Here is a 13,785-nt window from a genome sequence, read left to right on the forward strand (position 1 = left end):
AACAAGGACAACAATCACAGAAAGTACGGAGCGATCTGGTTGATCAGTGGGTGTGGGTGTCTGTGTGTGTAGGTACTTGGATCTGTCACATCAGCAGCTTTGCAGAACTGCAGTGTTACATAACCAGAGAGAGTGTAAAGGGGAGGGAGATGGAAATACAGACCAAACTGAGTGGGAGGTAAGGGGTAAATGAGGACTGCGTTCTACCTAGGTCAAGTGTCCATGGCTGACCTAGGCTTAATTTCTTCTTCTTCTTTCTTTTTTTTAAAAGTAAGTTTAAAATTCTTCATCCAGGACAGTTCACCTCAAACGCTCAAATTGTGATCTCTAAACCTGGAAAATTACTAAAAATGTGTTTTTTTTGGCATCGTTATCATGTTACACAGGATTTAGATCATATTTGGATGTAACTGGCACAGAATTTTAGGTCACTTTACCGCTAATGAAAACGTAATCAGATGCGTTTCATCATGCTGCTGTGCAGTGTTGTGGGAGGAGATTCAGGATTATGGACTGGTGTCTTTGTCCGGTTGGGATTAAGGATCTATAAGTAGATCACCACATTAATATTTATACACACCGATATAGACAGACACTACTACGACGCTATACTACACTACATGTCAGGATGCATGTTAAAACCATCCCAGGTTTTGTGGAATGAAAAAAATTTTTAAAGCAAATAATACATCATATCAAAATGAGATATTACATAATGATTATAGCAAACACTGAATAGATATTGAAGGCTTTATTGTGAGAAAAAAATGATACACATGCTTAGTTCAGTAATTTCACACTACAGCACTGATCTACTGTAGATACAATAAAATCCATTAGATTTAAAATGATTCATCTATGCACAAAAAGCCACAGTCCAACAGCATCAGGAACAAGTCGGTGTGCAGATCGGTGAGGTGTTAAATAACCTTTTCCAAAACAAGTGCTAAACCTTATTCAGGCCATAGGTCAGCAAAAACTGATGTGCTGTGAACTTGTATGGCATCTTGTGTAATGTACTGTGCTGACACTCACATCTCTTAATGAATATTGAAATAAATGAAGGATTTATTGCATACCACCTTATATTTATGGAAACAGACCTAAAAAGGGGACATCAAACACACATACTTAGCAGTTATAAAGTGGTTCATAAGTGGCACTGTCGGCTTACAAAGATGGTCCTCAAAACATCCATATCATCTATATCACTGTAGCTTTTACCATACAATACAAAGCACCTTGAGGCGACTGCTGTTGTGATTTGGTACTACATATATATAAAACTGAATTGCCAGATAAACTTGGTTATCATGATTCTGAAAACAAAACCAAAACAAAACAAAAATGCATTAATGTATACAAACAAATGCAAACATCCCTGCCAAAACATGAGAGAGGACACACAATAGGTGGTATATAAGCACATGTAGCAATGTAGAAATAAATATGCAGACCAATAATAAAAAATGCACACTACGATGATATATAAATGTGCAGCATATTAAACTCCCTGCCCGCCCTGACTTGAAATTACCATAATGCCCCCTGCTGTGCTGCAGAGAAACCCATGCTGTGCACTGGCAGACTTATCTACTTGTAAGAGTCAGAAGGGGATATAATTCCAGCAAAGCACAAAGTGACAGTGGAGTGTGCCTGAGTGTGCGTCCTGGTTTGTAGGACGTAAAAAGAACATTTCAATCAAAGGTAGGTTTTATTCAAGTCACAGTCAGAATTTCAATGCATTTGAATAAAAAAGAATCCTCATCATAGTGTGTTGTTCAATTTCAATTTGTGAAAGTATTGGGTTTTTGTATTATTCAACAGGTGGATAGTAAACTGGCACATCCGGGTTGCACATAGATAACCCTGATCCCTTGTCAACATTCATGGTATAGTCCCAACCTCTATCGGGAACAGATTCCGTGGAAACCTGTTTCTCACAGTCCATCAGGGCGAAACTACTGTTGAAACACAACTCAATCTGCCCCAAAACCTGGAAACTGTCATTCTGTCAAAACAAACAACCAAAAACATACCAATTAACAATCTAACAGACTGTTAGCTGACGTATTAAAACTCATTTTGAAATCATTTCAGTGAACCTGGAATGTACCTTTGTTGATTGGCCACACTGGATCTTAGGTTTGACGTGGTAGAAGTTTTCTATTACTCCTTCAATGTATGAGAACTACACAGACACATCAGGAGCAAAATAAGAGAAGCTGCAGTTATGACCTTTAACATTGTGAGGTACTTCTAACAAGATTTAAGATGGGATTGTACAAATACAATTAAACTTACATTATAGTATTGTGGAGAAGGTGTGATGGAAAACTTCTTCAGGATGCTAAAATAACAAAAACAGACATTTCAAATACATAAAATAACTGTATGCGTTTCTCTGAACTGGACTGCAGGAATCAGGTGTGTGTGCATATGTATAAACGTGTAAATATGTGAGTGGTCTGTACCTGTCCAAATCCAGTGTATGATACAGATTCAGTGCCTTGCTGAAGTATTTATGTTGGCTGTTCAGGGAAATGGCTTTGGCTGCACACGTACCATGTTTCTTCCACTCATATTTCCTAAAGCACACAAATAAAATTATTTGGAAATATTCATATTATCTTAAAGATTCACTGGACTGTTCAAACACACCATGCATCAGCATTCGTATAAGGCAGGGGTGTCAAACATAAAGCCAGGAGGGCAAAGACTCCAAACCTACCACCTGGATAGCTATGATAAATACGAAGAAACGCAGAAAATTTCCTACTGAAAAACACCTCTTTGGCCAAAAGAATAGATAATCAGTTGCATGACAATTTCTGGGGTTTTTTGATTTGTTTTGTTATGTACAACGAGTCCACAGTAAATTAATTTTTTTTTAAAATAAAAACTGGGTGTAAATTAAAAAAACAAAACAAAACAACATTTTGGTATCTTATTCCTTAGACTGTTTATTGGCCACTATGTAAAATTATATTTAATTAATTTCCCATCCCTGATTTAAAGCAACGCTAAAGTGGTAGTAGAAGTGCTCTATAGTTCCAGCAGCTCAGACATACCAGAATTCATTAGACAAGGGATCAAACAAGTCAGGCCAACTCGTCTTCATGTCTGGGAGCAGGTCCTGAAAACATACAAGCAAAGGCATGCATTGTTTTATTCATCACTAAAAGGTCTAAGGCATAAAACAAGACAAATTTACCTTTTCATATAGTTTTTATGCTTATTTGTATTTTTTTGGTTTTGGGTGCTTCACTTCAAAACAGCTATTTCTTTAGCTACTTGGAGACTTGTGTATTCATTTCATGAACTAATTCCAGCCTTTTTTAATAAGTGTAAACTGGCATTTAGCTTATGTTATATTATATCTTCTGTGAGTTACACACACCTAAGAAAAAATATATTTAGAAAAAGACTGAATAGTGTTTTACCTCTATTTCAGAAGAGTTGAAATGCCATGAAGAATTGCAGAAAGCGCCACCATCTGGCCTGAAAAAAGAAAGATTCAAACTTCATTTACTCACAGAAAAAAGGGGATATAAATGCAAACAAATAAACAAAACAGAAACAAACAAACATATTTCAGCCAAGCAATAACAACAGTGGTAATGAATGGCTTGGCCAAAGATTTCATTTTTTTCACCAAGTAAAAAAACCTCATTATTTACTTAATATAGTCAGTATGGTGGAAAACATGCAATACATCCTTGTAATCAGGAATGTATTACACACACACACTTACCAGAATCCATGTAGTGTCCACTGGCTAATGTTGCTTTGACAGTGCTCCATCTAAAATATATAAACATTTATTTAGACAGCTCTAATAATCATTCCACATCGGAAACTGAAACCACGTATAGTTCAACATATATACACAGTTAGGAACTTTGGTGATTGATGAAATGAGGAACCCCTTTGAAGCTACATTGGGTTTGATAAGTTGGGAAGTTGATTTGTTCTGTTGTTTTTTAAAGGTCATTTGGAACCTGTTTGTTGTGTTGTTGCGCTGTATTTTTCTTTGTAGTGGTGGATTTTTATTGCTTCCAACTTCAGTGTACATAAACGAGAGCAGCCTAGGGCAAAATGACATCCTGAGCAAAATGCCTAAATAACAGTGTAACTAATTGAGGGTCATCGATGTTACCAAATCAGACATGCCCTTCTGACACAGTCGTGTATGTGACATAATATAACACCCACAGACATGCTCAGTCAAAGAAGTTCACAAGAAAGAATAATTACCAGGAAAAGTGCTTTCAAAAACCACAAAAAGAGGATGTTCATTTTGTGTTATGGTAACTGCGTACTTGTGACCACAAAGAAACACTTACTTCGACAAAGGAGAGTCTCAACACATGTCCGACCAAACAGCTCGAAAAGATATCACATGATATTTGAGAACTGCAAGCTCAGTCTGTTCACTTTGCATGATAATAATTGAGCACATTTTGAAACTCCTACGACCAAATAAATAAATAAATAAATAAATATACAAACAAACGCCAAAGACTCAGATGTTGTGAATACTTAACAGGATTGAATAATTAAAAAAAATATCTTCAAATTAACTGCAAATAGCTTAAGACAAATTACAGAGCTATCAGGAATTGACTATCCTCGTGTTTATTTCCAGATAAATATGAACTCTTAGGACTGGTTCAGGTCAGTATTTATGCACAAATTTACAATTTTTGAATGCAACTGTACCCTAGTACGTGGTGCACTTTTCCATAAAAGCTACATCTACCTCATAAATCACACATAGATCTACTAAAGAATGACTTGAAATCAACAAAATCTGCCTTTTGGAGACTCAGTCCAAAGCTTGACAATAGAGATGCAGTGGGATATGAGAACTGCTCTGGGGCCTGTCCTAAAGGAAGTCAACATACCCAGGATAACTGTCTGTTACCTGGTTTCACTTCCCCAAACACTAATACTCAGGCTGTGATCACATGAAGGTGGCCATTAACTTGATAAGCTGACCAAGGTTTTACAGTCTATTTTGAAGTGCATGAACGGGGTGGCATTGGCAGCATCTGACCAATCACAAACATGGACAGGCTGAGTCTACAAAGGAGGATAAAACTAATAGAAATTTATGATGAGGTTAAAGACATAATACAGACTGAATGTAACACAGCTGACCAATCAGCAGGATTACAATTACAGTGTCTAATTCAAAAAATGAGCTGTGCAGTAGTATAGTATTAACTCTTTGAATTTTTGAAACTTCTGCATCATTACTATGACCCCTGCCCCCTCCAAAAAATAATAATAATAATAATTTGCACAATAAATGTTTAATGAATAAATTGCACAAAAATGCCTGGGATACAAATGAAAAAAATCATACAGATTATAATATTATTTTCATTTTTTTAAATAAAAAAAAGGACTTTTCTAGCAATTGTTTCATATTTCACACTTTAAAGGGCTTAAGGTGCAATTGTGGTAAAACTGTTTGCAGTCATTGTGTCATAACACAAGTCATTGTGTTATGTTGTGTCTACGAGAGCTTTATTACTGATGTACCGATGAAGAAAAGACTTCAGCTGCTACTGAAAAACTGGTACAGAACACATTCTGTACCATGTTAGATACATAGTATAAGTTACCCAGGTAAGAAGTGATACTAACCCTGTGTTTTCATAATACTGACCTTGAAACTACCTTGATAAGCTTGAATCAAACCCAGCATACTTCAAAAGTTTTGGAAAGGAACCGAAAACTAAGAGTGGAACATGTGAAATATGAGGCACTTGGCATTAAATAATGACACTTTAAATTAAAAAAAAAAAAAAAAAAAAAAAAAAAAAAAGGCAGTCAGAAGATTTCAATCTGGGTGTGGCTGCCATGAGTGCACCTTTTCCTTTTTTATATAAGGTTGCTTCACTTGTCAGGGCAAGGCAGGAACTGGTCCTGCACAACTACGGTAACTAAAGGGCAATGATTTCATTAATTATACAAACTCACCGAACAGAAAGTGGTTGGCCAATGATGAGTGAGGATCATTTTGGTCCACATGTGTCTGAAATATACAAAGATTTCTTAAAAAACAAAAACCAGGAAAATAAATTCGGTCTATCATTACACAAATATATATGTTCTAATGAACCACCTTCTACGTGTTTGTCTGTACTTACTTGGATGAAATTATGAAAGATGAGGACATGGTTAGAACCAGGCATATCAATAAGGGGTAGCAGAGCCTCATGGTTGTCCTAAAATAAAATAGCAGGTTAGTCAATAAATGGCAGTTTCTATGTAAAACTAAACATCCACATTACATTTTACATATATAGTGTGGAATTAGTAAGCACGCAGCTTTGTGGATTCTGATGAAAATATGTAACTGACACACACAAACAATCAAAAAGCACAAAATAAGCACAAAATAAGACAAAAACATGCTCCCGGCAGTTTTTCTCTCGCTCTTCAAACGTATCAACTGGGCCTGTTTGGACAGCTACTTTAATATCTGTTTGTTGTTCCTGGTATGAAAAATACAGTCGAGAGAAATGTCTATCAACACAAATATTGTAAAAAAATAAATAAATAAATAATATATATATGTATAAACTTGTGGGTCTTTTATTGACTCAGTTTACCTGTATGTGAAACTGTATTCTGATTAAGGGACCAACCTTGCACTCAGACCTAATAAAACATTTGGCAGCCCAATGTAAAATCGTCTGGAGTCACCTCCGTTGTTAAGGAAATTAAGAAATGGCGACAGAGAACTTTTAACGACCCTTTTACGCGGTGTGATTAGATAGTTTACGGTACTAGTTTACATTAACCAAAATTAGCTACAGTAGATGCATTTGCAAAAACTACAATCCTAGCATACTCCTATCTACGTTTAAAAACAATAATTTAGCGTGAAACGCCCGACTCTTTCATGTCAGCAAAAAGATCGTATTACGCACACATAAACTATTTTTAAAATCTCTCACCTTGCGTCAAATACGTCACAGCCAAAACTCGCAATAGTTCTCAAATGTGAAAGTTCACGTACAAATAGCCTCTATCGGTTAAAGTACTTCACAAGATCTATAACCCACAGCCCATTGTTTGTTGTTTATGTTCCACATCGCGTCACTACCTACCTGACACTTAGCCAATCAGAAGCAATGCACCGCTCATGCGTCATCACGCAGCAGAACCGGTGGCTTCATTTATTCTCCGGAGTCTGCCGGTGATATTTTCAAATGTGGTGCGTTGATTCAACAGTGTACAGACGTCCCTATCCTCCAGTCAAAAATATGTTGAATATATTTTTAATGCCATCGTCGTCATATTAGAATTACTGTACAAAAGTATTACACAGTCATCATTAAATGGCCTGTATTTATATGATATAAATGGCCTCTGTCAGTGCGCCCCAGGGTGGCTGTGGCTACAATGTAGCTTGCCATCACCAGTGTGTGAATGTGTGCGTGAATGGGTGAATGACTGGATATGTAAAGCGCCTTGGGGTCCTTAGGGACCATAAAGGCGCTATATAAATACAGGCCATTTACCATTTACCATCATTAGCATTACAACTTCAGTAATGCAAGTTTTTCAGCCTCAGTGTTAACCATGAGGTTGATAATTCTTAGACACTGAGCTAAAGCGAAGACAAAAAAGAAAGAAAGAAAAAGAAACATAGGCATATTTTGAGTTTTTACAGACACGTTTTGCAGATATTATTGAGACAAAAATCAAAAGAAGAACACAAAATGAATTATTCATTCTGAGTCATTTTATTTTCTTTAAAACATATTTATTGACAGATAGCCTGTTGGATTGAGTATGCGTGCTTATGCTAGGCTTAGAAAAAAACCGGGGAGTTTACTTCACATGTCATTTGCGACTTTGTACATTAACATCTGCTTGGGATTTTTGACAAGTTGGCACCAGCTATGCAGAACACGGAAACGGAAGCGTGTGACAGCTAGTCTGCGGATTAAAAAGTCCAGAGTGAACACACGAGAAAGCTGATTTACTCTCTGTCAGCACCAATGACTGCATGTTTTCAACAGAAATTGGTCAGCATTGGCAAAACTGTCTTCAACATAAAGTAGGTTAAATGAACTGTATACAGTACGCTTCTCCTGTTACTTTTCACTTAGCATCTAAATGAATAGGCCAGCCATAATAACTATATGAAGCCCCATTATTGGCCAGTGTGTCAAACTAAAGGTATGGAAGGTACATTTCTAATTCCTTTCACTCTTGTTTCTTCAGGCTGGCTGTTAAAAAGTGTTTTCCATCAAAACAAAGCCTGATTAGACTGCACATGTCTGCACTGCCTGTTTTTAGCTGTCAAAATCTGTTTTTCAGCCTCAGTGTTAACCATGATGTAGTAAAATGATCAGGGAGAGTATACTACTAAATGACCAACAGGGGGCTCTTTTCCTACCATAAAAGCTTATGGTTTTGTTTTTACCCCCAGCACCACCACACAGATAGACACAGACACGCACACTTTTTTTCTGTAATTTCTAGACTATACTTAAGCCATTCTACTTAACTAGATGAGTCAAAGGATATTTAAACAGTTATTACTATTATTATTTATACTGAACCATGGCTTTAGAGATTAGAGGTCAGGATAAAGGGTATTATTCACTGTCTGCTTGACATGATGATATGTTATAATATTGAAAAAAGCAAGGACTGGTCTTTGGAATTAATCTTTTTTATGAAGAGTTTTAAAATTCAGGATTATGAGATTTGTTTGTCGCACAGGTCAGTTTTTCTTCATTTCAGGAGCTGCTGATTGATAGAAAAAAATTGGCCCCTGCAAATAGAACTTGTTAAAAACAGCATCTCTCTTGAAAGCATTAATCCCCAGTCACATCAATTTTAAACTGACTAGGTGTTTGTCTAAATCAGCTTTTCTTGTACTCTCATCTCTTGTTTGGCATATTCACATTCTCCTGTCTATGTCATCAGTACCACGTGAAACCACAGTCATGCCTCTCTCTCCGTCTTCCCTTTTTCCAAATGTGACTTATGCTGCCCTCTCATGTGATTTTGTCTCAGATGTGAAATGTGTTTCAAAGCTCCTCCACTGTGTCAGGAATAGTCAAGCTGTAACTGTAGCTATTTTTATAAATAGACGCTGGCCAAAGTTCAGCATGTGGCACAGTGTCTCAAGACATTTCTCAGCACAGAATGGTGAAAGACCTTAGAGAGGGTCTAGTGTTAACTAATATGCAGCTAGATTTAAATGTAGCTATAAACTCATGATCCACCGTTTCCAGTCATTGCAATACAGAATTTAAATCTGTTTTCCTCAGTTTGAGTCTGCATGTTTTAAAAGCTCTATAATGATGCATACAGTGACACATTTTATTATTCATTAACATGTTATTGTGACATGGTAGAAGCACGAACTCATTAGTTAAGTGCTACTTGAAAGCTCTCCATACTGCTGTCTAGTCTGTGGGGCTAAAAGTGCTGCTGGTGAAAGTGTGGTATTGCCCCCCCGCCCCAAAACATAGCATCACTGTTGTCAGATTCTCTGCATTGTCTGTGTGCTCTCGTATACTTAAATAACTCATTAAGCATGCACCATTAATTTGGAATACCAGAAACAAATCGGTTGGCTTCCATTAAAAAGTGTAATGAATAAACTCTATTAATCAAATAGTTTACTGGTTCCAGTAATTATGAGTCTTGAAGGATACTGGTTATATATAGGCAGCTCTGTCTCCTTTTAAGGCCTCACGGAGAGGCAGGTGGGGAACAGTTGAAGACGTGTGGTGGTTTTGTTGGCCCTGTACTTGGTTTAGGCTGACTCCCTGTGGATTCAGCTTGACAGCCGAAGTCGCTGCAAAGGGTATCTCAAGGGGTAAGAAAATCAATTTTAAATTCAGTTTTATGCTCCTCTCTCCTCTGGATCTGCAGCTTTGTTTCAAATCCAAGTATAGCTGGTGGGATCAGTGGGATGGCATAGAGAGAACAGACCGAGGCACAGCCAAGAGATGTTTCATGCTTCTTAGTCAGAGCTATTAATGATACTCAATGTGATGAGTGATACTATATATTAATTTCATTTTATTATGAATATTAATTACTGCATTCGCGATATGTGGTGATTCATCTGGAGTAAATGAGTGACCAACAGAGGGCTGTCTGTTGGTGTGCAACGCTTGGACTTTAAATGTGTTGGCTTCATGTATACTTGAGCTCACTTATTCGCTAACAAAGATTACGCCTCAAGTTAGAAAATGTACAAGCACTTGAGCCAATGTTGAGCTACTGTATTGTTGCTACCACTAGTTTTGCATCTAGGTAGAAGTGTTTATGGTCAGACTGGAGAAATTCAAAGGTTTGCATTGTTCTGACTGAGATCTATAAGGTTTTACAGCTACAATAGAGATGTTTGGGTGTTACCTGGTGAGGTAACACCCACAGTATGTTTGCTAAGACCAAATAGTCAGACAGTTACAGTAAGACTGTGGTTACCCATTTCAGGGAAAATATAATGACTGTAAAAGGGCAAAACACGAGTGATGGACATAAATAAAATATTGTGCTCCATTACTCAAATGAGAACGATTATTTTTGATGTCTGGGGATAGAGGTTGGAGGCAAGGGTTTAGCTTTTTTTTTTTACTGTGGCTGACTTGGAGGATCGCCTTGGGCCATTAGAAGTGATGCATACAGTGACACTGAATCTTAGCAGTGTGTTTCAAAGACATGGAAGTAGAAATGTTTTTGCCGGTGCAGCACGTCTCAGTTGCCTTCAGGGAGGGAGGTTGGGCCGCAGTATCGCTTCACGTTTCATCTGACCTTATTTCTGGTCCCTGAGGACTATGAGGTGATGTAAGGCAGTTATACTCCCCTGTGTGTGTGGATGATGTAAGACAAAGCTACTGTATTCTCTTGCCTTGATGTCCACACCTACTCTGTTTATATGAAACACACAACAAATGAAAAGGACTTCAGATTATACATGAGACATTTCCTGAAATCTTCTTAATAATGAACGTTTTAAATAAGCTGGAGCCAGACAGCCGTAAGCAGCATGCATATAGTTGATGACACATTTAAGGATGCTGAACTGTCAGTGATACATATGTATGGCAGCATTTTCTTTTTCTGTGTTTTTAGTGTCAGTTTTTACGTCCCTATTATCAATAATGGATTAATGCTGTGGTGTCTTAGTCACGTTACAGTAACTGGCTTCCTTTTTGTCTAATTTATTCAATTTATCTGTTAGAAAATTCTATTTATTGGCAATTGCTAAACACACAAGCCATTACTGCTATCAAACTGGTACCACACTCTTGGCTGCAGCTGTACTTCAGTTGCTATTCTTATCCATACTTGTCCATGCCCTTTGTTTACATTTGTGCCTGTGTGTTCCATCAATATAGTGTCATCTTGTCAGTCCTGAAGCCGACAGCCAGCTGTGTTTATGAATTTGGATGTCGGAGTTTCCAAAGTTTAGGAGTGTTTTTTTTTCCTTTTAGGGTTGAGTAAATAAAAACATCATGCTGAAATGTAATTGGAAATGACTATTTTCAAAATTTCAAGCATCGCTTCAGGAATCGTTCAGTGTTTGTCTTTGTGTTGCAAGTCTGACTTGTATGCAACAATCTTGTAATGTGTGGTGCTGGTCCAACAGGTCAATATCTACGGCATCACCATGTCAGCGTGGATCAAACGTGGAAGTTACAACCATGAATACCACCACAAACAGAGCCAGTATGTGGTTAAAGAATATAGCAGGTACCAAGAGACTCTGTATTATTTATAGTTTTAAGTTACTTAAATTGTCCTAATAATATTACTAATATTAGATGTGTAATAATAGTAAGGTTTTGTACAACTAAACCTGCAAATGAAGCCATGTAAGCAACAGACAGACTAACCTGGTTAACATAAAGACTTTGAGGTGGTTAGTAAAAGCTTCTGAAAAGATTTCATACTTGATTAAGGTACTCCTATGAGTAAGGAAAAGTTTTCATTGGAATTTTCTTGTTAACTTTATGATGAGTTTCCTAAATTTGATTAGGTTTGATAGTGTAAATGAATAAAGAGGCTGCTACTGTAAAATCTGTCCTTAAATGATTGTAAATTTTGTGATTTTTCTTATTATTAGTTACCATTTCTGTTTTCATGTCTGCTTGTGTATATGTCCAACTCAAAAAAGAGTACTAACAGGTATTCTGGTTGCTTTGTTCATTCTTTACTGAAATTATTTAAAAAGATTTATTATTTCCATTCCCTACTTATACTCAAAATTATATTCTTTTAGATAAAACAGCCATTCCAGGTGCATTTATACCACTAAAAACAGAAGAGATGCATTTATTTCTGCTTAACATGTTCCCTTTCCTTCCACATACGTTTACCCAATCTCCTTTAAAGTGCACCACAAAATTTGCATGTTTAGCTATTTTAAGGCAAATCTCTGTGTGACACGAATACTAAGAGTCATTCTTGGTCAAGGTCAAGGATAGGCTCATCTCCCTGACTTAAAATGCTGCATTGCTGCTCCTGCCCCAGATGGCAGATCACTGTACCAACTGTTGTTTGTTGCTGCCAGCTTTCAAGATCCCCTTGACTCTAGGGGCTGAAGGGCACTTCTGGTGGCAGTTGTGGAGTTACTTTTGGTCTGAAGGGTTTTTTTTTTTTTTTTTAAACAACAGCAATGAACAACACTGCTATGGAGTATCCATAATGTCATATACAAATAATATTACATCAGACTTTAGCCAAGATCTTATATGTTTGGCAAATAAGCTGCTAAAAGTGTGCAATGGCTGTGTGATTAATCAAGATCTAGGCAAGTTTAAAAAAAAAAAAAAAAAAAAAAAAAAAACTGCAGGTGTCGAGCAGTGAGGTGATAATCTGTCATTTGCCCTCTGTTCAGTGTGACTCTTAAGACTCTGACAGCCATGATCACACTGCCAGAGGGGTCATAGATTCACAGATGAGTGTATGTTGATGGCCTGTTGATAGCTTCCTGTTTAAGGTCAGGTTTAGTTGTTTTTCCCCGTCCTGCATTATTCCCATAATTATTCCCTGTGTTTCAGGGACATAAACTGGGAAGCATGCATAAAATAAGTTCAGGCTAAAACCTTTCATCCTGTAGTAGCATTATAGCACTATATTTATGCTCACATTTCAGGAAGTACAATGTATGTTTGGTAGGTCAGTATTGATTAATGAGTAGAAACATGCACCATGTACCACAGTATGGACCAAATACTATGAGGCATTTTTAAAATTACAGCTGGGAAACCAGTGCTACTTACTGTAAGAGGTTTTTTGGCAGGGACGGTCCACACCTCAAAGTAACTGATATCTTTATTTATTTTACATTAGATGCTCAATTATCAGCTTACAGGGCTCAGGTTCATCATGGTTTTGGGAAACTGACTTATTGCTGTCATTGTCTTTAGCTCTGAGGCGATGGAGGAAAGATATGAGCACAAAACAAAAACCCGCATCCAGGAAGTGGTAAGAATCTTGTTACTGTTTTAATCAAGACTTCTATATTCGTTGTTTAACTGTCCTTTGGATTTTATTAATATGAATGCTTTATAGTACAATGTATTTTAAAACGATTTGTCATATATTGGTGTTATTGTTTGCCCATCTAGGTAAGAACAAAATTGGATGACAAATATGTGCGTGAGGAGCCCATGATCAGGGGACCAAAGTTCCTGGTCCGACTCAGATCCCACATGGTGTTTGAAAACACTCCAGTCAAAATCGTCTGTACTGTTGAGGGCTTCCCCATGCCTGTTGTAAAATGGT

The 13,785-nt window shown here is 37.1% G+C and overlaps 2 protein-coding genes across 2 annotated transcripts in view; one reads left to right on the top strand and one right to left on the bottom strand.

The window, feature by feature from the left end:
* Nucleotides 1-736: 736 nt before the first annotated feature.
* Nucleotides 737-7,131, bottom strand: rnaset2 (ribonuclease T2). The gene is made up of 10 exons (XM_031756950.2): nt 6,975-7,131; nt 6,162-6,239; nt 5,992-6,046; nt 3,755-3,804; nt 3,444-3,501; nt 3,072-3,136; nt 2,475-2,588; nt 2,305-2,350; nt 2,117-2,191; nt 737-2,011 (listed from the first exon to the last, which is right to left on the bottom strand). The coding sequence occupies exons 2-10, from the start codon at nt 6,230-6,232 to the stop codon at nt 1,817-1,819; spliced, it is 729 nt and encodes a 242-aa protein (XP_031612810.1). The 5' UTR covers nt 6,233-6,239; nt 6,975-7,131; the 3' UTR covers nt 737-1,816.
* Nucleotides 7,132-9,738: 2,607 nt separating this feature from the next.
* Nucleotides 9,739-13,785, top strand: part of myom2b (myomesin 2b) — a 29,737-nt gene continuing 25,690 nt past the window's right edge. Inside the window, exons 1-4 of the mRNA XM_039611449.1 lie at nt 9,739-9,862; nt 11,645-11,748; nt 13,428-13,485; nt 13,629-13,783. Of these exons, the coding sequence (XP_039467383.1) occupies nt 11,666-11,748; nt 13,428-13,485; nt 13,629-13,783 (296 nt within the window). The 5' untranslated portion in view covers nt 9,739-9,862; nt 11,645-11,665. The remainder of the gene's footprint in view (nt 9,863-11,644; nt 11,749-13,427; nt 13,486-13,628; nt 13,784-13,785) is intronic.

Source organism: Oreochromis aureus, linkage group 1, assembly GCF_013358895.1.
Source record: "Oreochromis aureus strain Israel breed Guangdong linkage group 1, ZZ_aureus, whole genome shotgun sequence".
In the NCBI taxonomy this organism is placed as follows: domain Eukaryota; kingdom Metazoa; phylum Chordata; class Actinopteri; order Cichliformes; family Cichlidae; genus Oreochromis; species Oreochromis aureus.